This window comes from Miniopterus schreibersii, assembly GCF_964146895.1.
Source record: "Miniopterus schreibersii genome assembly, chromosome: 4".
NCBI lineage: Eukaryota > Metazoa > Chordata > Mammalia > Chiroptera > Miniopteridae > Miniopterus > Miniopterus schreibersii.
Window position 1 is genome coordinate 18,133,457 of NC_138105.1, and position 24,184 is coordinate 18,157,640.

Here is a 24,184-nt window from a genome sequence, read left to right on the forward strand (position 1 = left end):
TCAAGATCCTGGCATACTTGAAATAGCCTCATAGATGACGGTGATTTTAAAAGCACCATTTGATAAAATCTGTCTTAACATATGTCATTGGAATCTCTGTAGAGATGCTTATCACTGACCTTTTATTCTATTTATTTTGGAGCAACAAAGAAATCCTTTCTTACTATCAGAAAAGACTTCATAACATATGCATTAGCCAGCATGCTTTACCTTGTAGGTTTTCTTGGGAGGCAAGAGTATTTCATGAACTTGGCCCTAACCGAAGATTTCTAATTTTTAAAACTTAAGTAAAGCATCAATATGGCTTTTACTCAAGTCCCCAGCAATCCAGATGTGTGAGACTAAGACTGACATATAATCACAATATTTTCAGTAATAAAATAAACATATTTAAAATCCTTACATAAACGCAAGTAATATGGAAAAAGAGAATAACAGCATTTTCTGTGAAACTAATTACATTGTATTTACTTTAACTATTCAAAGACTATCTCTATAGTTCATTCTAAATAATGAGAGAGATTATGTAAAGGTAATTGTATTCTTCAATATCTTTGTGAGAACATTTTATCAACAAAAGAAAAATTCCACAGCCTTGGTATGTCAAAGTTAGAATTTTTTTAAAAAATGTTATCTTAATAAAGAAGTGGTAATTCGTGGGTAAAGATTACAGTGTGGAGGAGGATTTCTATCACCTTCTAGTAACTCCCTCAAACCCAAAGGTAGAATTTAAAATTTTTCTTAAAATATTCTTGGAAAATAGTTTTTAAATAGTATGTGAGAATAAAATAAAAATAAAGCAATAAAAAATAGAATTACAATTACCATAATCAAGAGCTATAAGATTTATAGGTTTTCCTACGAAACAGACTGTTCTTTAAAGAAGAGCAGGAAATTTGTTCTGATTATGGTGGCTGCAAATTACTGCTCAGTGGTAAATAATTCCACTGAATATGGGACAAGTTGTTGAGTTTTCATATCTCTGCCTTTATGTAAAAGAACACTGAAAACAATAAAATAACTCTCTGAAGTATTCTAAAATTTTACCAACTGTAAAAGTTGACAATACTGATGGTTATGAGTTTGTATAAGTAAGGTATTGTTCCACTAATGTATGAACAGAGAAATGGATGAATAAACCATTATGAATCCATACAATAAAATGAGATGAAGATACTGTAAAAAGAGAGAAAATAACCAAAAACCAGAAAGCTTTTTATGAAATAACATGGCATAAATGTAGAAAAATTAAGAGTAGGGGAAATGCGCCTAGCCGAGTGTGGCTCTATGGTTGAGCCTCCACCCAGGAATCAAGCGGTCACATGCCCGGGATGCATTTCTCTCATCGATATTTCTATCTCTCTGTCCTTCTCCCTTCCACTCTCTAAAAATCAATAAAAACATATATATTTTTAAAAAGTAGGTTAAATGCAATCACTTGCTGTTGTTGTGTTTTTGGTTTTGTTTTAAAAAAGGCAGATTATATATAAATATATGTACATATATATAATGTATACATAAATATATATAATCTTAGAGAAAACTAAAGAAATTTTCAATGTTTCAGGAACTCAAAGAGTTTAAAGTGAACGGTTTACGGTTGCAGGTGACAGTGAAACTTTTCACTATATATTAGATTTGATTCCTGGATATTTTGAATGTGAGTATATTGGCTATGCAAACAAAGAACAAATTAAATGTACTACTGAAATGTCATTTAAACTATATTTTTAAGTTATAAAAATATTCATTATGGACAAGGCAAAAAAGAAACTTCTACAGAGTAAGTTAAAATGAAGTCAGTTACCAGACAAAGAAGATTGAAAAAGAAAATAAATTAGTGTAATTTAAAAACTAAGATAATTCAAGTTCTAGACTAAGCATAAAAAGGCAATATTGAACAGATGATGTTGAAATATATGTTTTTATAAAATAAGAATGTATAGGATATGTCAAATATATCAAATTTGATTTTTTAAAAATTGTAATGACTTCATAGCAAAGTGTGGACATGTAAACATTCAGTTAGGGACTTCCACTATATAAGAGAGAGTGAAATCATTATTCCAATTAGTAAACATTTCTTACAAAAATAAAAAGCAACTAATATAAATCGCCAATTTTAACCTATAAGATTGGACACTCTGACAATGAAACTGCATATTTAAAATAAGTGTAATTTAAGGTAAAGAAACAGTGGAAACAGAGCAATAGCATTAAAAATAAAAATTACATATAAACCTATTACTAAAAATAGAATAAATTATATTAAAAAATATTTGAAGAGAATACCTACAAATTTGTGTTTTTAATAACTGAAAATTGAGACTCACGTTGTCTGCAGAACTGGGACCCGGAGGAAGGCTGGGGCTGAAGGCCATGAGGTCCGTCTTGGGCGCGCCCTCCCCAGAGCACACCCGCGGCCGCCTCTGCTGCGAGGCCGACCAGCTGCCCCCCGCGCCCGGGCACACCAGCCTGGGCTGCCCCGGCCCGCACGCGCCCCCGCTCGGCGCCGCCGAGCACCGCACGGCCGTGTACAGCAGCAGCGTGAGCACCAGCAGGCTGGACACCGCGCAAATGGCGACGATCAGGTACACGTTCACGTCCACCAGCGCCGCCTCCGAGCCCGCGGCGCCCGCAGACGCCGACACAGAGGCCTTGGGCGCCTGGCCGCCGTCCACCAGCGACAGCAGCACGGTGGCCGTGGCCACCAGCGCCGGCTCGCCGTGGTCCTTCACCAGCACCAGCAGGCGCTGGCGCGGCGCGTCCGACTCGTCCAGGGCGCGCGTCGTGCTGATCTCGCCCGTGTACAGCCCCACGCGGAACGGGCTGCGCGCGCCGCCCGCCGCCGCCTGCAGCTCGTAACACAGCCACGCGTTGTAGCCCGAGTCCGCGTCCACCGCGCGCACCTTCGCCACCACCTGGCCCGCGCCCACCGACCGCCACACCAGCTCGCTCGGCCCGCCCGCCCCGCCGCCCGCCCCGGGCGGCAGCAGCGCGGGCGCGTGGTCGTTCTCGTCCAGCACGAACACCTGCAGCGTCACGGTGCTGCCCAGAGGCGGCGCGCCCGCGTCGCGCGCGCTCACCTGGAACTGCAGCAGCTCCAGCTCCTCGCGGTCCAGGGGCTGCAGCGCGTACACGCGGCCGCTCTCCGCGTGCACGGACACGTAGCTCGACAGCGCGCGCTCGCCCGCCCGCCGCTCCACCAGCGAGTAGGACACCAGCGCGTTCTCCTGCGCGTCCCGGTCGCGCGCCGACACCGTGAAGATGTGGCAGCCGGGCGGGTTGTTCTCCTTCACGAACACCGTGTACTCGCGCTGCGCGAACTCCGGCGCGTTGTCGTTCACGTCGGCCACCTCCACGGACACGCTGGCGGTGGTCGACAGAGGTGGAGAGCCCCCGTCCCTCGCTGTCACCACCAGCTCATAGTTTGGCACGCTCTCGCGGTCCAGGGCGCCGTCCAGCACCAGTGAATAGTAATTCTTGAAGGTGGACACCAGCTTGAATGGAACTTGAGGTGTTAGGGAGCAGGTCACTTGCCCGTGGACCCCAGAATCTCGGTCAGACACATTAATCAAGGTTATGACTGTGCCTGGCTGAGCATCCTCTGAGACAGGAAGAGACAGGGAAGTGACAGTCAACTCTGGAGCATTGTCATTAGTGTCCACAACTTCCACAAGAACTGTACAGTGACCAGCCAGTGGTAGGTAGCCTCTATCAATCGCCTCTACTCGAATATTGTAGGCTTTAGTTTCTTCGAAATCGATATGTCCTATTGCTACAATTTCTCCACCTATGGGATCTATATAGAACTTAGATTTTACCTCTGGAGAAATATCACTGGAGAATGAATAAATAATATCCCCATTCAAGCCTTCGTCTAAATCTGAGGCATTAAGTTTAATTACCAACGTTCCATTGGGAACATTTTCTGGTAATTGCACCGCATAGAGTGTCCTGTCGAAAGCTGGGGCGTTGTCATTGGCGTCCAGCACCGTGATGTGCAACTGAACGGTGCCAGTCAGCTCAGGTTTGCCGCCATCAGTGGCCGTGAGCACTAAAGAAATCTCTGGAGTTTCCTCCCTGTCTAAAGGTTTCCGTAATACAAGTCCAAGAGGTTTTACCTGGTCGTCGCTGGTTGGTGCGTCCAGGGAGAAGTACTCATTGGGGCTCAGCCTGTAGGTGAGCAGAGCGTTCTCCCCGATATCTGCATCCGAGGCGCCCTCTAGTGGAAACCGAAAGTCCAGCGGCCTGGATTCCGCGATGAACAGGTTCTTTTGTGTTCTCGGGAACACCGGCGGGTTGTCGTTAATGTCCGTCACCTCCACCTCCACGTGGAAAACCCGCAGCGGCCTCTCCACGATCACCTCCAGGTGGATGCTGCACTCCGCGCTGCGCCCGCACAGCTCCTCTCGGTCGATCCGAGAATTCACGAACAAAATGCCATTCTGCAGATTCACCTCCAGAAGGTCCCCGCGGCCCTTGGACGCCACCCGGAACAGGCGCGGCACCAGCTCCGCCAGCTCCAGCCCCAGGTCCTGCGCGATGCGGCCCACGAAGGCGCCGTGCTTGGCCTCCTCGGGGACCGAGTACTGGACCTGGCCGCGCCCGGCCTCCCAGGCTGTGAGAATTATAAACAACAGCAGCAGATGCCGGTCCCCCGAGTCTCCTGGATTCAAGTCCACCATTTTAAATTGTTTTTTAAAATTCTCATCAGCGTAACTTGTCTCCAAATGTATAGGAACCTCCTTATCTCTCCGTTAGTATCCTGATTTGCTCGCCATTGCTCAGCTGCCGGATAGTGGAACAGTGTGGAGAGTCGGATATGAACGTGGATGACTTCGTTTTGTCTTGAATATGAGAGAATTTCTCGGTAAAGAGCGACATCATGTGGCCCAAATAGTAAGTACAAATTACAAGAATCAATTTTATATAAGATGCAAAGTTTTATTTCAACCTCCGGATTTTTTTCCTTTATTTTTGTTAAGGGAAATATTCTCATGTCTGCTGAAGGCATTCTTAGGAAACTTCACTTCTGAATATTTAGTGTGGCCATAGTTGTGGTTCCCTTATGCTTTGATAACAGATAGTTCCACAGTTTTATAATAAAGATAAAAGTCTGACAATAAAGCAAATCGATTAGCAACACTAAGTTTTAAAATCCTTTGTTCAGATTCAGGAAACTATTTTCTTAGACTTCTGATAAGAAAATTCCTGGTCTCTCTAGGGACTCAGAATCTCAAAAATCTACAAATGAAAGAAAAACTTAGAAAGGTTGTTTGCTTTTAGAAGCAAAGAATATAAGCAACTAATTTATACACTCTTAAAAGAAAACACAATTGGTTTTGGGATTCTTTGAAGGGGAATCATTTGTATTAAGTGAATTTTGTGAGGAGGAAGTATTCTGAGTTTCTCTTCTCAGAATTTATATGTTCTGTATCCGGAGTTCATGGTTCTTATATCTCTTTATTCTTTCATCCTTTCTAAGCCTCATGTTTTATGAATATCCATTGTTCTTATAATCTCCAATACAACTTAGATGACTTATTTTATCATAAAAATTTATTTCAATAGATAAATATTGGTTCTCATCTGTCATACTTAGAGCAGTCCTTTAATCACCCTTTTTAGTTACAGCACTTAACTGAGCACGTTTTAAATGGTCAGGCCCATGTTCCTAACTTCAAGTGAAAAGGTTACACCTGCACCCTAGTGCTTTCCCGGTCTGGCCTCTGCCTAAGGGAGTTCTCCATGCTGGTGCTGTCCTGGATTGCTGCCATTGCTTCTGGCTGTACCGTCTTGTCATAGCCCCATTTATTCTTTTTTAAAATTTTATTGATTTATTTGAGGGGGGACAGAGGGGGAGGGAGGGAGACAGAGAGATCGATTTGTTGTTCCACCTATTTGTGCATTCAGTGGTTGATTCTTGCATATGCCCTGGGCAGGATGGACCTCCCTCCCCCACACCCCCTACAAATTTGGCATATTGGGAAGATGCTCTAAGCAGCTGAGCCACCCACCCATTTCTTCTTTTTTTTAAAAAATCCTCACCCAAGGATATTTTTTCCATTGCTTTTCAGAGAGTGGAAGGGAGAGAGAGAGAGAGCAACATTGATGTGAAAGAGACACATAGATTAGAGACACATGATTGGTTGCCCTGCAACCGAGGTATGTGCCCTTGACCAGAATCAAACCCGAACCTGAGACCCTCAGCCCAAGGCTGAGTTCTAACCACTGAGCCAAAGAGGCTAAGGAGGTTCCCATTTATTCTTCACTTAACCCTGGCAGTCATCTTCCTGGGGGGGGGGGGGAACAAAACCTTTTATTCTTACTGCTTTGCACTTTTTTGTATAGTTTAAAGGACATTGGAGGTGAGTTCAAAATTCTTAGTGTAGCACTCAGTTACTTGAGATTTTTCTCCTATTAATTTTCCTGCCTTATCTCATACTCTTTCCTATGACCAAAGCAAACTATTCCTTGTTTCCAGGTACCTTTGGAATTTCCTGTGTACTCATTTATTTAAGTTCCTCTGTTCCCAAGAATACCTATGAAACTCAGTATTCTCCCAGGGGAAACTTCTCCATTTGAAAACCACTAAAAATATAAAAACTATCGAAGGACTCCTTAAACAAGGGAAACAGGCAGACCTTTTTCTCAGTTCCAGCCATAGGGATTTACATTGCTTACACCTCAGAATATTCTGCCTTCTAAAATGTCATGTTTATGTACGACATATATCTTTATTTTTCTGTAAACTTCTTGAAACCAGAAACTGGATCCTATTAATTCAATGAGTCTTGGCACAACGTCATGCTCTTGGGGATCTGCCGAGGACCTTTTAAAAAGTGATGGTTACGGTTTGCCTCTGTTTCCTAAGAAAGCATGTTGTTTTTAAGGTTGTTATATATATCTACACAAATGACACTCTCTATTAATTAGTATAACCATGGCCTATTTTGTCATTTTTAAGTATGTGTTTAAAAATTATTATGCGCCTGTTTTTAAAAAGCAGAAAACATTATCAATGGTTTTGCTATTTCAAGAATGGAAAATGAACACATTGGAGAGCATAAACTCCAACTCAGTCCTCTGATGGACTTTGAGCAACTTTCAAATGTGGGCAAATACACCTTTCCAGTTAAAGATAATCTAGTATTTCCTAGTAAAACTTGGAAAACACAGGAAGTTAAAATCACCTTCTGCAAAGCACTGAGGGGCTCAGTAGCTTAAACGCCTCATGAATCCAAACTTCTTTTCACTGCCAAAGTCTTAATTCAATTTTCAACTTTGAAAAACTGGTTTCAAGTTATTTTTTTAAGTGTAGTACATGGCATTCAAATGTTAGAGACATCTTGGATTAATTTGGTAATTAAGCCCCCCTCCCATAATCTTTACCAAAAATTTAAAGAATACAGAAGCCATAATGACAACTTTGTGACATTTTAGATTTTCCTATTCTTCAGAAAATAGTAACTGACTTTCACTAAACACTATTTAGCTAATGCTATTGTGAATTCCATATAAGTATCAACTTTCTAAATACTTCAAATTCTTTGTGATAGAACTGCTTATCATGCCAACTTTACAGCTGGAGAACTGCATACTGAGAGTTTCAACAGTTAGCTGTACTACACAGAACAAATTGGGAGGCATAAAATGTAGGCAAGAAAGGATGTCTTCAAAACCCACAACACAACACTACAGTCTGCTGCCTTCATGTAAAGAAATAGTGGATAGTTAAAATCATAATACAGAAAAAATAGCAAAAGCATCAAATTAAAAGATATAGCTCTTCAGGAAAAGAAATCCACCAAATAAACTTCAATCATAAACTAAGATTGGCAGTGTCTCGGGAATGGAGATTTTACATGGGGTTGCTTTATCAAAGTCCAGATTCCCTTGAATTACTATTTCTCCCCTGTTCCGAGCCCTGATATGGGTGTCACATGGGAATTAAAAGAGTATGAAGTCTCCCCTTTCACTCCTTCATCCCAATCAGAAGTACTTAGTCTGACGACTAATGTTCCGTCCTTTATTTCTAAGTGGTTTAAAAGACCAACAATAAATGAACACCACAGACTCTTGGAATCACTGCGGCCAAAGGAGAAGGAAAGAATCAGATACGATGGGCAGAGCCCTTACACAAGACGCCTCACTTGAAAGTGTTGGTTAAATGAAATTCACCAGCGAAAAAGAAGAAATAAAAAGCGAAACAGAAACGGTAATCGAATGAGTACTAAAGTGGCGTTAAAATGTCTTTATACATAGTTACTCCCTACCCGCGGACGGTTTTTCATTGCTTTTCAAAGAGAGTGGAAGGGAGGGGGAGGGGAAGAGACACAGAGGAGACGGAGAGACATTCCTGTAGGAGAGACACATCAATCCACCGCAGCGCCCCAACCAGCACGGGCCAGGGCTCATTGGATTTTTCTAAAGTGAGCAAATGAGAAATAACTCTGAAGTTCAAATGGAAAGATATGATACTTCTACAGAATGAATCAGAAAAAACACTACTATGGATGCCAGTTTTAAAAAGACCAGATATAGACATATCAAAGACCGCTCCTCGCGGTCCAGGGGCTGCAGCGCGCACACGCGGCCGCTCTCCGGGTGCACGGACACGTAGCTCGACAGCGCGCGCTCGCCCGCCCTTTGTTTGAAGACAAATTCTTGTGGTGTAAAACTGTTAGTAATGTTGGATTCCACTTTAAATTAAGATTAATAAAAAGCCTAAAGATTACAATTACAAGAAAAAATAAAAGGATATATATAATGTGAAATTATTCCAATTTTTAAGAATAGAAAAGTGAAAAGAAAAACATTGGGAAAACAATTAAAATACGTCAAAATAACTATTAACTGTATCTGAAGAAAATTCACTTACTTTGGCACAATGATCATCCTTTAAATCCTGACGTTCCCCTATATCCGCCACTACGGGACAGGGTGGAAGGCTGGGGCTGAAGGCCATGAGGTCCGTCTTGGGCGCGCCCTCCCCAGAGCACACCCGCGGCCGCCTCTGCTGCGAGGCCGACCAGCTGCCCCCCGCGCCCGGGCACACCAGCCTGGGCTGCCCCGGCCCGCACGCGGCCCCGCTCGGCGCCGCCGAGCACCGCACGGCCGTGTACAGCAGCAGCGTGAGCACCAGCAGGCTGGACACCGCGCAGATGGCGACGATCAGGTACACGTTCACGTCCACCAGCGCCGCCTCCGAGCCCGCGGCGCCCGCAGACACCGACACAGAGGCCTTGGGCGCCTGGCCGCCGTCCACCAGCGACAGCAGCACGGTGGCCGTGGCCACCAGCGCCGGCTCGCCGTGGTCCTTCACCAGCACCAGCAGGCGCTGGCGCGGCGCGTCCGACTCGTCCAGGGCGCGCGTCGTGCTGATCTCGCCCGTGTACAGCCCCACGCGGAACGGGCTGCGCGCGCCGCCCGCCGCCGCCTGCAGCTCGTAACACAGCCACGCGTTGTAGCCCGAGTCCGCGTCCACCGCGCGCACCTTCGCCACCACCTGGCCCGCGCCCACCGACCGCCACACCAGCTCGCTCGGCCCGCCCGCCCCGCCGCCCGCCCCGGGCGGCAGCAGCGCGGGCGCGTGGTCGTTCTCGTCCAGCACGAACACCTGCAGCGTCACGGTGCTGCCCAGAGGCGGCGCGCCCGCGTCGCGCGCGCTCACCTGGAACTGCAGCAGCTCCAGCTCCTCGCGGTCCAGGGGCTGCAGCGCGTACACGCGGCCGCTCTCCGCGTGCACGGACACGTAGCTCGACAGCGCGCGCTCGCCCGCCCGCCGCTCCACCAGCGAGTAGGACACCAGCGCGTTCTCCTGCGCGTCCCGGTCGCGCGCCGACACCGTGAAGATGTGGCAGCCGGGCGGGTTGTTCTCCTTCACGAACACCGTGTACTCGCGCTGCGCGAACTCCGGCGCGTTGTCGTTCACGTCGGCCACCTCCACGGACACGCTGGCTGTGGCCGACAGAGATGGAGAGCCCCCGTCCCTCGCTGTCACCACCAGCTCATAGTTCGCCACGCTCTCGCGGTCCAAGGCGCTGTCCAGCACCAGCGAATAATAATTCTTGAAGGTGGACACCAGCTTGAAGGGACCATGTGGCGACAGGGTGCAGGTCACCTGTCCGTTGGCACCAGAGTCTCGGTCGGACAGACTGATCAGAGCAACGACAGTGCCCAGTGGAGCGTCCTCTTGGACAGGCAGAGACAGGGAAGTTATGGCCATCTCTGGGATATTATCATTCTCATCCAGAAGTTTCACTATTACTTTACAGTGTCCAGTTAATGGGAATGTACTTTTATCTACAGCATCAATATTGATTTCATATAAATTACAGTCTTCATAATCCAGTTCTCCCTTAACTGTTATTTCCCCACTATTGGAATTGATTATGAATTTAGATTTCACCTTGTCAAGAACAAGATTACTAAAGAGGTACACTATTTCCTTATTAAGACCCTCATCTGCATCTGACGCGTTAAGTTTAATAACTAACGTCCCATTCGGTGTATTCTCCAGTAATCTAACGTTATAAATTGATTTATCAAATTCTGGGGCATTGTCATTTGCATCCAATACATTGATCAATAACTGAACAGTACCTGTTAGTTCAGGTTTTCCTCCATCAACCGCAATCAATAATAAACGATGTTCTTGGATTTCTTCTCTATCTACTGGCTTCTTCAACACTAGCTCCAAAAAGTCTGTTTCTTCTTCATTTGTTTTCACATGCAAATGAAAATATTCATTAGAATTTAACTTGTATCTCAGTTCTGCGTTTGCTCCTATATCCATATCAGATGCGCCCTCTAGCGGAAACCGGGAATCGACTGTTCTTGATTCTAAAATAAATAATGTTTGTTCTTGTCGGAAGAACCTTGGCGGGTTGTCGTTAATGTCCGTCACCTCCACCTCCACGTGGAAAACCCGCAGCGGCCTCTCCACGATCACCTCCAGGTGGATGCTGCACTCCGCGCGGCGCCCGCACAGCTCCTCGCGGTCGATCCGAGAATTCACGAACAAAATGCCATTCTGCAGATTCACCTCCAGAAGGTCCCCGCGGCCTTTGGGCGCCACCCGGAACAGGCGCGGCACCAGCTCCGCCAGCTCCAGCCCCAGGTCCTGCGCGACGCGGCCCACGAAGGCGCCGTGCTTGGCCTCCTCGGGGACCGAGTAGCGCACCTGGCCGCGCCCGGCCTCCCAGGCTGCGAGGAGCAGAAGAGAGAGCAGCAGGCGCCGGGCTCCGGTACTTCTTCTCCGGGGATATACCATCGCAAATTTGGTGCAATTTTCAAATGTCTTTGCCCTACCACACAATAGATTTTGGAAACTTAAATCCAGATTGGCTATAATTTTTATTTTTCCGCCTTTTCTGCTGCAGCTGCAGAGTGAAAACTGGAGCAGCCTTTTTCTTTTCTAAGAAATATAAACGCGCTGTATTCCTTTGTTTAAAAAAACACACACAGCACAATAGGCGGTTTCCAGCGCCATCATGTGGATGAAAGGGTTAGTGCTTTACTGTGTTATGCTTCATTTACCTTACGCTTGTTAAACATTTCCCAATTTCAATGATTCGTGTATTCTTTATTTCCCTTATCTCCAATCAAAATACATCCTTAAATTTTTAACAAAAGATAAACTTTCATTAAATATTGCAAAATCAATACTGCTGAAGTCACGCCACCAATCTACTAAAGTGATTAGTATTGGTTTATTCTAGTTAGGGGCAGACTTTAGATATTCACTAGCTGACTTGAAACGTTTTAGCTTTTCATTTTTCCAATATTTAAATGAACCTTATTAAAATCCTTGAGTTTTCCTTTATTATTTTGATGGTATGTTTGTATATTTTGTTACTCATAAAACAAATTTATATTCCTATTTGCAGCATTTAATATTGGCTTTTGTTGATGTTATTTCCAAAGCAACTAAAACTATTTGTCTGAGTTCCATTTTGGAAGTCTGATTTTCAAATTGCTGAAAATCCACTTCTTTAATTTTTTTCCAATATCACTACCTACTTTTGGTGTTCACAGAAAAATCACAATGTGGAGATTTAAATTTTCTAGAAGCCTAAATCATAGTATATCATTTTGGTAAGCATCTTGACACAGTTTTCTAGTTAGATGCATCTAGACAGCATTTCTTCAAGTTGCTATTATTGACAAGTCAGTGTTGATATAAATTGTCACATAACTCACATATCTTTGCTTTTTGCAGCAAATAAAAATCCTAATGTCTGTAGATATACTACTCCATAAAATGTTTGGGTTCCAATAAAAATTAATAGTGAAAAGAAATCACATTATTAATTGGGCTAACTCTATGTTAATTTTATCTCTTTGAATCCGCCAGTTGATTTGCTGCATCATACCACCTGGACATCACTTGATAAATATAGCCAGAAGAAAATGCCCCCCCCCAAAGTCACCAATCTTTCTACTGAAAATATATTTAACATTCTGCTTGAGTATATACTCCCTAGAATTCCTTAATATTACAAAATCTTCCTTATCTGTGAAGACAAGAGAGTTCAGGACATAAATAATTCTATTACTTGACACTTTTACATGTAAAGCATAAATCTCAAATATATTTCCTTAATTCTGGTATAAGTCCTATATGGGACTTTAAGTATTTGTTGTGTGTGTCAGTGTAAAAAACAAATGTGGAAACATGGTAATATAAAGAATAGCTTGAAAAGCAATAAGAAATTACTAGAAAATATACTCAGTTGAAATTAAGTTGCTTCCTAGTATTCAAAGTAGTAATGTAAAGAAATAAGAAGTTAGTGGCTTTATTTCTGATATTATCATTGAAGTATATTTATCATTCATTTAATTTTTGAAAGAGTCTTACTATCTCTACTGTTACGATTTTCCCTTAGCATTCAGATCATCCAAACATTAAAGAATTTAAACTAGTCAACTTTCAAGACTACTTGCCTAGCAGATAATGATAACTTTTAAATATTTTCATACACAATGGTAAAAAGGAAAATGATAATAAAGTGTCAAAAATATCAGTTAAATTGATACACTTTCTATTAAAGAACCATGATTAATATGAAACTATACTACAATAAATTTACTTTGAAAAAAAGTAAATATTAACAGCCAAACTGAGAGTGTAGTACTTACAATGCATGCATAATAACTGTGTGCACAGAATATTTTCAATATACTATATATTTAAATATTTTTAAAAGATACTAAGTGGCCCAGCCAGGCGTGGTTCAGCGGTTGAGCTTCGACTTAGGACCCAGGATATTGAGGTTCGATTCCCAGGTAGGGCACATGCTGGGGTTGTGGGCTGGATTGCCAGCTGGGGGCCTGCAGGAGGCAGCCAATCACTGACTCTCTCATCATTGATGTTTCTTTTTTTCTTTTTTTTTAATATATCTTTATTGATTTCAGAGAGAGGGAAGGAGACAGAGAGAGAGAGATAGATGAGAGAGTCATTGATCGAGCCCGCAACCCGGGCATGTGCCCTGACTGGGAATCGAACCCTGATTGCCTGTATCCTAGGTCGACGCTCAACCGCTGAGCCACGCCCGGCCGGGCATCATTGATGTTTCTTTCTCTCTCCTTCTCCCTTCCTCTCTCTGAAACCAATAAAGATATATATTTTTAAAAATAAATAAATAAAATAAAAGATACTAAATGGAGAAAATGTCATCAACACTATCAAATGCTCTTAGTTTATAATTTTTGTGTAAATACAAAGACATTTCAGAAGAAAACAAAACTCTTGACATTTGACCCATCTTCACAACTGTTAGATTATATTAAGTCTTTGAATTATCATCTCATTTGTCTTTTAATGCTCAACTCTTTTTTTTTTTTTTTTAGGTTATTTTCTCAACAATTATAGGCTTTCTAGTCTTAATTCCAAAGATGACTCCATAAGTAGTAAAAATTCTTTAAATCTTTTCCCAGACCATTCTTTCAATCAAATATTATAGGCTACTTTATTGACTGAACTTTTCACTAGCTAGTTTTTCTGGAAATTTCAGCTATATTTAAGCCCCACGGCAGAAATAAAACTCCTTCCTTGACAATGTATTTAGGTTAAGGAAACCAGGTAGTTTGGAGGGGTCTCTTAACTTACTGTGAAGCATTCAGGAAGATTTTACACTAGAAAATTTAATTTTGCATTGTAATTAGATGTCCTTTATTTCCTACAAAGCCAGTATAAAATTTTAATAAGCTATATTTCTCTCTTATCTGTAGAAAATTATATAGGTTTACCACACAGCTGAGAAATAACAAGTGAAGTTGAAGTAATCTTTTAAATATTTATAAACAATTTATGCAGCTGCATCAATTTGACCAAAAAAAATTTACATATGGGAAATAAGTTATCCTATGAAAGCACATCCTGTGTATATCATACATACCTTTACATTACTTTTATAATGGTTTGACTTTCCTATAAAATATTGAGCTAAAATATTTATATTATATATTATACCTGTGAGAGAATAAGTAAATTAAATTAAGTATAGTTTTTACTCAGAATCCCATTGCCTTCATTAGTGCCAAATGAGCTCATTTAGTGGTGGAAAGGGACAATGGAGCTGAATCCTAGAATTTTGGGGTTTATTCTATGTACTCACATTAATATCCTTGTGGCCTCAGGCAAGTTTTTTTTATGTCTGTGAGCCACAGTTTATTCATCCTTAAATTAAGAGAAATTATGATCCCTTAGGTCACATCCAGTTTTAAAATTCTAGATCAAGTGAATAGAACTTGGTGAGATATAAAATTCCTATAGCATTAGCCAGTGTCCAGGGTAAAAAAAGAAAAAAAAAGTAGGGTAACTAAACAGTAATAAACTTCAATAAGCTTGGTTCTTATTATTCCAACGGTGGGGAGGAAGAAAGAAGGCTTTAAAATAAAATCAAAATCATTATTGCACTGACTTTATATGAGGTTACAAAATTAGTCTGAGGAGTATGAGAGATGAAAATAAAATGTTCAAAAGATTTGTAATGACACATCACTGTAGAAGATAAAAAAGAAAAAGAGGAAAAATTTATCTCGTCTTTCCATAAATGCCCTAAATCCACATATGTCAGATATTTATAAGTTCCTTCTCCATCTCTGGAGGAATATAACTACATCTGGAACAACTACGACTTCCATGCACGATACCCAGAATTCAATACATTATCAGGTTTACTGAGCAAGAGGATAGTGAGAAAAAAATGAACAATAAAAAGACATGCAGATGATTCAATTATTAGTGATCCAGAAGATCAAAAATAAACTGTGATTAATGTATTGAAATAAATGAACGATAAGTAAAAGTGCTCAAGACAAAACGTTAATCTATTTCTAAAAGGGAAATTACAATTCTAAAGCTGAAAATGTCATAACTGAAGTTTAGGTTCATTCGATGATTTTAACAGTAGACTGAACTAAGAAGAAGGAAAAAATGCTAAAGTAGAAGATTGGTCAGAATATAATATTCAGCATATAATAACAAAATGTGGTTTTCTTAAAAAAAAAAAAAAGATAGGGCACAGAAGATATAAGAGATATGGTGAAAAAATGTAATGCACATATGCCTTGAGTTACGGAAGAGTGGAAGAAAAAAACACGAGGCAGAAGCAATGTTGGAAGGCAGATGGCTGAAATGTTTCTTATACTGATGAAAGACATCAAGCTACATATTCAAGAAGCTTTAAAAACTGCAAGCAAGATAAAACTAAAGAAAACTAAAACTGAGCATATAATAAAGGTATTAAAAACAAAGAAAAAGTATAAAAAGCAGCTGGAGGAAAAGAAACATGGCCACTACCTGAGCAATAGAATTGACAGCAGTCTTTTCAAAAGAAGACTATGGAATGTCACCTTGAATGTACTGGGAGAGGGGGCAACTATTTTTCAAAAGTGATTGTGAAATAAGCATATCTGTGACATACAAAAGTTAGAGAATTCTTTATCACTAGAAATATTAATATTATTAATATTCTATTTAACATAGTACTAGTGGCTCTACCCAATGCCATATGATACACAAAAAATATAAAAGGTATAAGAACTGGAAAGGAAATAAATACAACCATCATTATCTGCTGACAGGACAATTGTCTATATTGAAAAATATAAAGCACCTATAGATAAATTACCATAATTAATAACAACATGTTAAAACAGAAAAAAAATACAACATATATTCATATTATCATTATTAAACAGAAATAAAATTTTAACTTAAAGCTGATATTTATAATGATCACAACTTGCAAATGCTTAAGAATAAATCTAATGAAAGATGTATAGAACCTCTACACAAAATATATATATATATAAAATATTTAAAAACTGTACAGATTATTTAGATAAATAGACCATGCTCATGAATTGATGACTCTTTATTGTAAAGATGTCAACTAGCTTCATGTTCCTCAATACTAGGTTCAATGCAATACAAATCAAAACCTCATGAAGTTGTTTTTATGGAATTTATGTACAAATTTAGGTGGAAATGAAAGAAGCGACATGGCATTAATGGGAGGGAAAAGAAAAGTTAAATAGATTAAAACAGAAAACCACCATGCCTATGTAATGGACAATTGTTTTGTAAAAATATATGGAACTCATTTTAAAGAAGTGGACTTGGCCCAGTTGAATGTCCCTGGGAAAAAATTAATCTTGATCCCAAGTGACAGAGTATAAAGGTGCAAAATCAAGAAGGAGTTATGTCCAGAATATGATAAAATTGTAAACATTATAGAAAAACACAACACCTATAGAAAAATAGGTAGGAAATGTGAGCAGCTATTGCACAAAATAGAATATAAAAATGTCTAATAACACAGAAAGGTGCTCAATTTCATTTATAATCAAGAGACATAAGATGGAAATCCTAAACGCATCCAACAAAATGGTAATCATTTAAATAATCTGGCAATGCCTATATTGGGAGATATGTAGAATAGGAAGTCTCATACACTCTAGCACTAGTGTAAACAGGTAAATGCACTTGGGAAAATTGTTTGGCATAACCTATTAAAGATAAAGATATGTACACATTCTATGTTCCACTAATCTCATTCATAGTGTAAAATGAGAAAACTGTGTACATGGGCACTGAAAGTTTTCAAAAGATATTTAAGGCAACACTATTTAAAATAGGCATAAAGAGAAATGATGCAAAATCCTCAACAGTGGAATGAAATAATTCATACTATAGTCATAAAATAAACCACAAGAGATAAAATAAACAAACTCTAACTGGCAATACGTATTGTTCCACAGAATGATGAATGATAAATACGAGGAACATGCAAACATATGCACACACATAACATATCTGCCACAATTTAAAGTTCAGGAAACTCGTCAAAAGTAACCGAAGTTGTAAAGCTAAAATTGTGGTTGCATTTGGAAAGAAAAAAGGAAACGTGTTTGGGAGGTATATTTGAGTGGCTTCTGGATTGGAGGTAAAAGAAGTTTTCACTTTCAAATAATTAACTGACCACTATTATTCTGTCTGTGCACATTTCAGTTATGGGCAAATGACAAGAAAATGTTCTTTAAAAAGTTGATTACAACTCATAATAAATAGGTGAAGATAGCAGACACAGAGCTTATTACTACAGCTATATGTATGTAGTAACACATATTACCTGCTGTCCTGTAATTCTGTAATATTTTAGTGAAATGCCTAAGAAGAAGTAAAGAAATTTAAGTCAGAGAATTTTGATTCTGAAAAACCTTTTAAATTAAGAAGAAATTAATAGAAAAAAAGAAGATGAAATTTCAGATTAAATTATTCGGACTGAATAAAGGATATTTATAAACTAACCTTTGAAAGGGAATTCCCAATTGCTGGCTGCTGCTCTTTGTCCCCAGAGTCAGGCACACTGGGGCTGAAGGCCATGAGGTCCGTCTTGGGCGCGCCCTCCCCAGAGCACACCCGCGGCCGCCTCTGCTGCGAGGCCGACCAGCTGCCCCCCGCGCCCGGGCACACCAGCCTGGGCTGCCCCGGCCCGCACGCGGCCCCGCTCGGCGCCGCCGAGCACCGCACGGCCGTGTACAGCAGCAGCGTGAGCACCAGCAGGCTGGACACCGCGCAGATGGCGACGATCAGGTACACGTTCACGTCCACCAGCGCCGCCTCCGAGCCCGCGGCGCCCGCAGACACCGACACAGAGGCCTTGGGCGCCTGGCCGCCGTCCACCAGCGACAGCAGCACGGTGGCCGTGGCCACCAGCGCCGGCTCGCCGTGGTCCTTCACCAGCACCAGCAGGCGCTGGCGCGGCGCGTCCGACTCGTCCAGGGCGCGCGTCGTGCTGATCTCGCCCGTGTACAGCCCCACGCGGAACGGGCTGCGCGCGCCGCCCGCCGCCGCCTGCAGCTCGTAACACAGCCACGCGTTGTAGCCCGAGTCCGCGTCCACCGCGCGCACCTTCGCCACCACCTGGCCCGCGCCCACCGACCGCCACACCAGCTCGCTCGGCCCGCCCGCCCCGCCGCCCGCCCCGGGCGGCAGCAGCGCGGGCGCGTGGTCGTTCTCGTCCAGCACGAACACCTGCAGCGTCACGGTGCTGCCCAGAGGCGGCGCGCCCGCGTCGCGCGCGCTCACCTGGAACTGCAGCAGCTCCAGCTCCTCGCGGTCCAGGGGCTGCAGCGCGTACACGCGGCCGCTCTCCGCGTGCACGGACACGTAGCTCGACAGCGCGCGCTCGCCCGCCCGCCGCTCCACCAGCGAGTAGGACACCAGCGCGTTCTCCTGCGCGTCCCGGTCGCGCGCCGACACCGTGAAGATGTGGCAGCCGGGCGGGTTGTTCTCCTTCACGAACACCGTGTACTCGCGCTGCGCGAACTCCGGCGCGTTGTCGTTCACGTCGGCCACCTCCACGGACACGCTGGCTGTGGCCGACAGCGAAGGCGAGCCCCCGTCCCGCGCGGTCACCACCACAGCATAGTCCGCCACGCTCTCGCGGTCCAGGGCGCCGTCCAGCACCAGCGAATAGTAATTCTTGAAGGTAGAGACCAGCTTGAAGGGAACGTGGGGTGACAGGGTGCAGGTCACCTGCCCGTTGTCACCAGAGTCCAGGTCAGACACCCTTATCAGGGCTATTATGGTCCCCAGTGAAGCGTCTTCTCTGATTGGGAGTGACAGGGACTGGAATTCCATTACAGGGACGTTATCGTTTGTGTCTTCAACTTCCACCATAACTGTACAATGGCCAGAGAGTGGAAGCTGCCCCTTATCAGTGCCCTCTACAAAAATTTCATAGGATTTGCTTTCTTCAAAATCAATATATCCCTTTACCGTAATTTCTCCAGTAATTGGATCTATGTGGAACTTGGATTTGACATTTGGTAAAGTATCAGTTGAGAATGAATAAATAATATCCCCATTCAAGCCTTCGTCTAAATCTGAGGCATTAAGTTTAATTACCAACGTTCCATTGGGAACATTTTCTGGTAATTGCACCGCATAGAGTGTCCTGTCGAAAGCTGGGGCGTTGTCATTGGCGTCCAGCACCGTGATGTGCAACTGAACGGTGCCAGTCAGCTCAGGTTTGCCGCCATCAGTGGCCGTGAGCACTAAAGAAATCCCCGGAGCTTCTTCTCGGTCTAAAAGTTTCCTTAATACAAGTCCAAGACGTTTAACCCGCTCACCTTCGGAAGGTTTTTGCAGCGAGAAGTACTCATTGGGGCTCAGCCTGTAGGTGAGCAGAGCGTTCTCCCCGATATCTGCATCCGAGGCGCCCTCTAGTGGAAACCGAAAGTCCAGCGGCCTGGATTCCGCGATGAACAGGTTCTTTTGTGTTCTCGGGAACACCGGCGGGTTGTCGTTAATGTCCCTCACCTCCACCTCCACGTGGAAAACCCGCAGCGGCCTCTCCACGATCACCTCCAGGTGGATGCTGCACTCCGCGCTGCGCCCGCACAGCTCCTCGCGGTCGATCCGAGAATTCACGAACAAAATGCCATTCTGCAGATTCACCTCCAGAAGGTCCCCGCGGCCCTTGGACGCCACCCGGAACAGGCGCGGCACCAGCTCCGCCAGCTCCAGCCCCAGGTCCTGCGCGACGCGGCCCACGAAGGCGCCGTGCTTGGCCTCCTCGGGGACCGAGTAGCGGACCTGGCCGCTCCCCACCTTCCAAGTTGTGAGGAACAGAAGGGAGAGCAGCAGGCGCCGGGATTCCTGGCCTCGTCCCCAGGAAAACTCCATCTCATTAAGGGATCTTACTTGGAAATCAACGGATATCTTCTGAACGTTCAGCCCAGTGTCGCTGCGTCCTTCATTTTTCAGCATCTGGATAATGGATGCAGCTTCTTTACAGTAAGAAGGGATTTTTTTTCCTTCCTTTCTCCATCAGATCATTTCATGGTACAGAGCGACATCATGTGGCTCCAAACGGTAAGTAATCCATTCTGGAAATTCATACTCTAAGCTGCTAAATCTTATTTATTCTTGCAGCCATCCCTCATACTTTAATGGCCCTAGAGAACAGAATCGCATTTTGTACCACCACTGATTGAGTGTGAGCCTTAGTTTCACCACAGAGGCAGCCTTTACATCTGGGGAAATCCTTTTTTCACACAGGGGTTAAGTATATACAGAGACCCAACTGTAGTTACACACACTTTGTAAACATACAATTGAAAAGTGATGGTTAGGAGAACTCATGTGTTCCTGAAAATGCAGGAAGGTTGTTGTTAATGACGACGCACTCTTCATCTTTGGATTTCATATTCCAGATTTGAAGTCTGCAGAGAACTCATCTATAGGGAACCTCTGATTCCAAGCATAAGCCATGGAAAGGGAATTTTGAAAATGTTCAAAAAAGAAAGCAAAGGCCAGCATTTAATTGAAAGTCTTCTTTAAGTCATCTGAGGGCTGAACGTGCAAGGAAGTTTTAACAAAGAAGTATGGTGTTATGGTATATAATTTGTATTTTTAAAATTCTAAAGAATACTATTCACTGAAACCCACTCACTTCCCATGGTCAACAGTGGTGTTCTCATTTTTGTCTCATGGCTTATAAATACTTCCCATTCTCCAGTGTCTAATATGTCTAAACTTCATTTTCTCCTATATCGCTCAAATATTTTAATCAAAGCGGTTACTTTCCTGCCTCCAACAAAATTTTTCATTAAACAAACATCTCCTTTTGTCCCCTGCCTAAATGGTATCCATCATTTCCAATCTCTCAGCAAAGCAACTTGCCCAACTTGCCCTACTTTAGAATCATTTAAAACTTCCTTGACCAATGAAGACTTTCATGATTAAACCAATTGGGCAGGCATCTTTAGTTTCTTTTATATACTATAGCATCCAGATAGGATCACTTGGACCACTTAATACATTAATTTCTCTTTTGGTATGTATGTCTAATTTTGGTATGTCTGTCTAATCCATTTTGGTACATATGTCTAAAGCTCTTTTTCAAACACAAACTTTTACCTTCACCATTTCTCACAGGTCTTCTTTTTCTGTATCTGAGTCATTCAGGGGACTCTCCACTTTAGGTACCTTTTGACCTTCTTAGACTATGGTATCCACAGCTTATCACTGGACTTTAAAAATAAATTAATTAAATAAATAGAAATAAAATTAAAAGAGGGGCCAGTCAGTGTCAAATACCTTGGATGAGAGGGGTGTATTATCATTCAGACTTTATATACAACACTCCTATTTAGATATTATTGCTGGGACAAAGTTACTATATTACCATATTTTGTTCTTTCTCACATGTTTTTTCCAAGTGCCCCAAGCATTTGCTCCTAACCAGTGAACAGCCAGACTGGGTCTTCCAGCCAGTCACAACCACCAGAAAGGCTCTCTCCCTAAGAGACATACTCCCTGAATTATACACAGTAGACATTCGTTCTGAAAGCATTCACCCGATATCACGAAACAGTAAGATAAGTAAACCGACTTGTGACCTTGTTTGTTGAACTCTCCATGCTTAAAAAAATGAATTTAAATAAATAAATAAATAAATAAATAAATAAATACTTTTAAAAGGAATAGTTATGTTTTATAGTCTAATAGCTCAGAAAACTTAAGTCGTATGTGCTGAACATGTACCTAATAAGACAATTTGGTTCTCTTCATTTGACTAATAAAATGCATTAAATTAAGGTGGTCACATAGCGAGTCAGGAAAATATGTCTAAGCAGCATCTATAATTTTCCAGAGATACAAAAATATTATCCTTAGACAATGCCCTAATTAATATACTAACTTCCATATTGAAAACCTGGAATTTAGCTTAGTTTTCATTCCAGTTCTTGGTAGTCATGATCTTTGAAACATCCGAGTTTTAGTAGTCAATGAATAAGTCCCAATTAATACAGCACAATATAATTTGCTGACATAAAGAAACTTAATATAAAAGAACATGTTGGTAGCCATTTTTAGACTTTCTTTGTCTCTTATGTTCATAAACCTCTTTCTCCCATGGTTGTCTAGGACAAAAAAAAAAAAAATCAATGTAGTGAAGATAGCTTTAATCTCTCATCTATGAAGAGCCACACTCACAAATTTTTTTCCTAATTAAAACATAAATTGGGGTAGTTTCACTGTTTGAGGACCCCAAACTGCAGATTTGTACAAAGATATCATAGGTGTCAAACACGCTGGAAGAAAGTGAAAATAACTCTCTGTCCATTTATTTTGCAAAATAATTAAATACATAGATGGGAATGCAACAGACTAGAAAGGATATTTATTCAGAAACTGTTCAGTATTCAACTGGTATGGCAATACGTCTCTAAAGACAAAAACTCAAGTATTTAAAATGTCTTATTAGCTGAGAATTTCTTAGTCAGTAATTTTGAAGAGGAGAGCTGGAGTTGAAGACTGAAGTCCCATATCCTGGGAGACAAGAACTTTTCATGACCCTGTTATTTATAATAGGATGGAAATTAGGCCTAATAAAATAAATAGTGAGCTGAGGTTGGAAATGCTGTGACTAATACAGGCTAGACAGGGAGCAGCAAAGAATAGTGCCACAAAATAGAAATGAAAATGCTTTATATGTTAGCCACCTCCACAGTGTCATCAAGTGTTAGCCAGGTTTCAGCAAGGAAGCTTGAACAAGGAAGTAGAAAGTTGTAGTATATAACTTGTGTCAAAATTATTTCATATAATTGTATATGCTGGAACTCATTCACCTCCTGTGAACAAGGGTGTATTCTCATTTTGTCTCTCTTTTTTAAAAAATTTTTTTTATTGATTTCAGAGAGAGGAAAGGAGAGGGAGAGAGAGAGAGAAACATCAATGACGAGAGAGTCATTGACTGGCTGCCTCCTGCACGCCCTCGACTGGGGATCGAGCCCACAACCCAGGCATGAGCCCTGACCAGGAATCGAACCTTGATCTCCTGGATCATAGGTCAATGCTCAACCTCTGAGCCTCGTCAGCCAGGCTCATTTTGTCTCTTTATGGTTTATAAATACTAGACTGTTCTCCAGTCTCTAATATACTCAAACTTTGGTTTCCAGTGGCAAGGAAACTTGAATGGGAGCCCAATCCTTTGCTAGGGGAAATGACCAAATATCAAATAAGGAAATGACTGAAAAATAACCTCACTTCAATTTTATTTGGTGCAAGTTATTTGGAGCTTTGCACTTGCTACATGACACACATTAATAGACAGGTTGGTATTCAGAGGAAGACCACCAGTAATGACATTGACTTACTGAACTTTTTGGCCATTAGCATCCTTAATACTGTATGCAAAAGATGTTAATGATTAATAAGTTTCCTAGTAGAATAGTTTAAAAATTATATGTATTACTTTCAACAAATTTTTCAGATGGAAAATTATTCTTAATCAGATTAATAATATTCTTTTAAAAATATTTTCTAAATGATGATATAAAGGGAGTGTTACAACTTCACTTTGATTTCTTAATGCTTACTATTAAAAGTAGTGAGAAAATAAAGATGGACAAAAATACAATTCTAAAAGCAATAAAATTATTCTATTAATTTTTTTTTTTTACCAAGTTGGGAAGCTAGTAACAATACACATATTGCCAAATGTGAGCACAAGGACTGAAACAAGTCATTAAAGTGGAGAGGAAGAACTGAGACTCCACATGAATGAATAAGTGAGCAACAGAAGCTCCATAAGAGATAATGGGTTTAATAAACTAATACTGAAACTGAAGATATAAGAGCATAATAAAAAGAGAG

General features: G+C 41.9%; 1 protein-coding gene and 1 pseudogene across 5 annotated transcripts in view; both read right to left on the reverse strand.

The window, feature by feature from the left end:
- LOC308555968 (protocadherin alpha-C2) overlaps positions 1–24,184 on the reverse strand; it is a gene marked incomplete at its 5' end in the record, with an annotated part of 195,225 nt that overhangs the window by 153,408 nt on the left and 17,633 nt on the right. Inside the window, one exon of one of the 4 annotated variants that reach the window (XM_081134800.1) lies at positions 17,825–20,206. The exons of the other annotated variants lie outside the window; for them this stretch is intronic. Within the exon in view, the coding sequence (XP_080990926.1) occupies positions 17,825–20,206 (2,382 nt within the window). Of the gene's footprint in view, positions 1–17,824; positions 20,207–24,184 lie in introns of those variants that run through there. 4 annotated transcript variants of the gene reach the window in all.
- LOC308555576 (protocadherin alpha-7 pseudogene) lies at positions 1,994–11,278 on the reverse strand (annotated as a pseudogene). Its single transcript has 3 exons — positions 11,189–11,278; positions 2,334–4,598; positions 1,994–2,038 (listed from the first exon to the last, which is right to left on the reverse strand). The product of its transcript is annotated as a protocadherin alpha-7 pseudogene (transcript).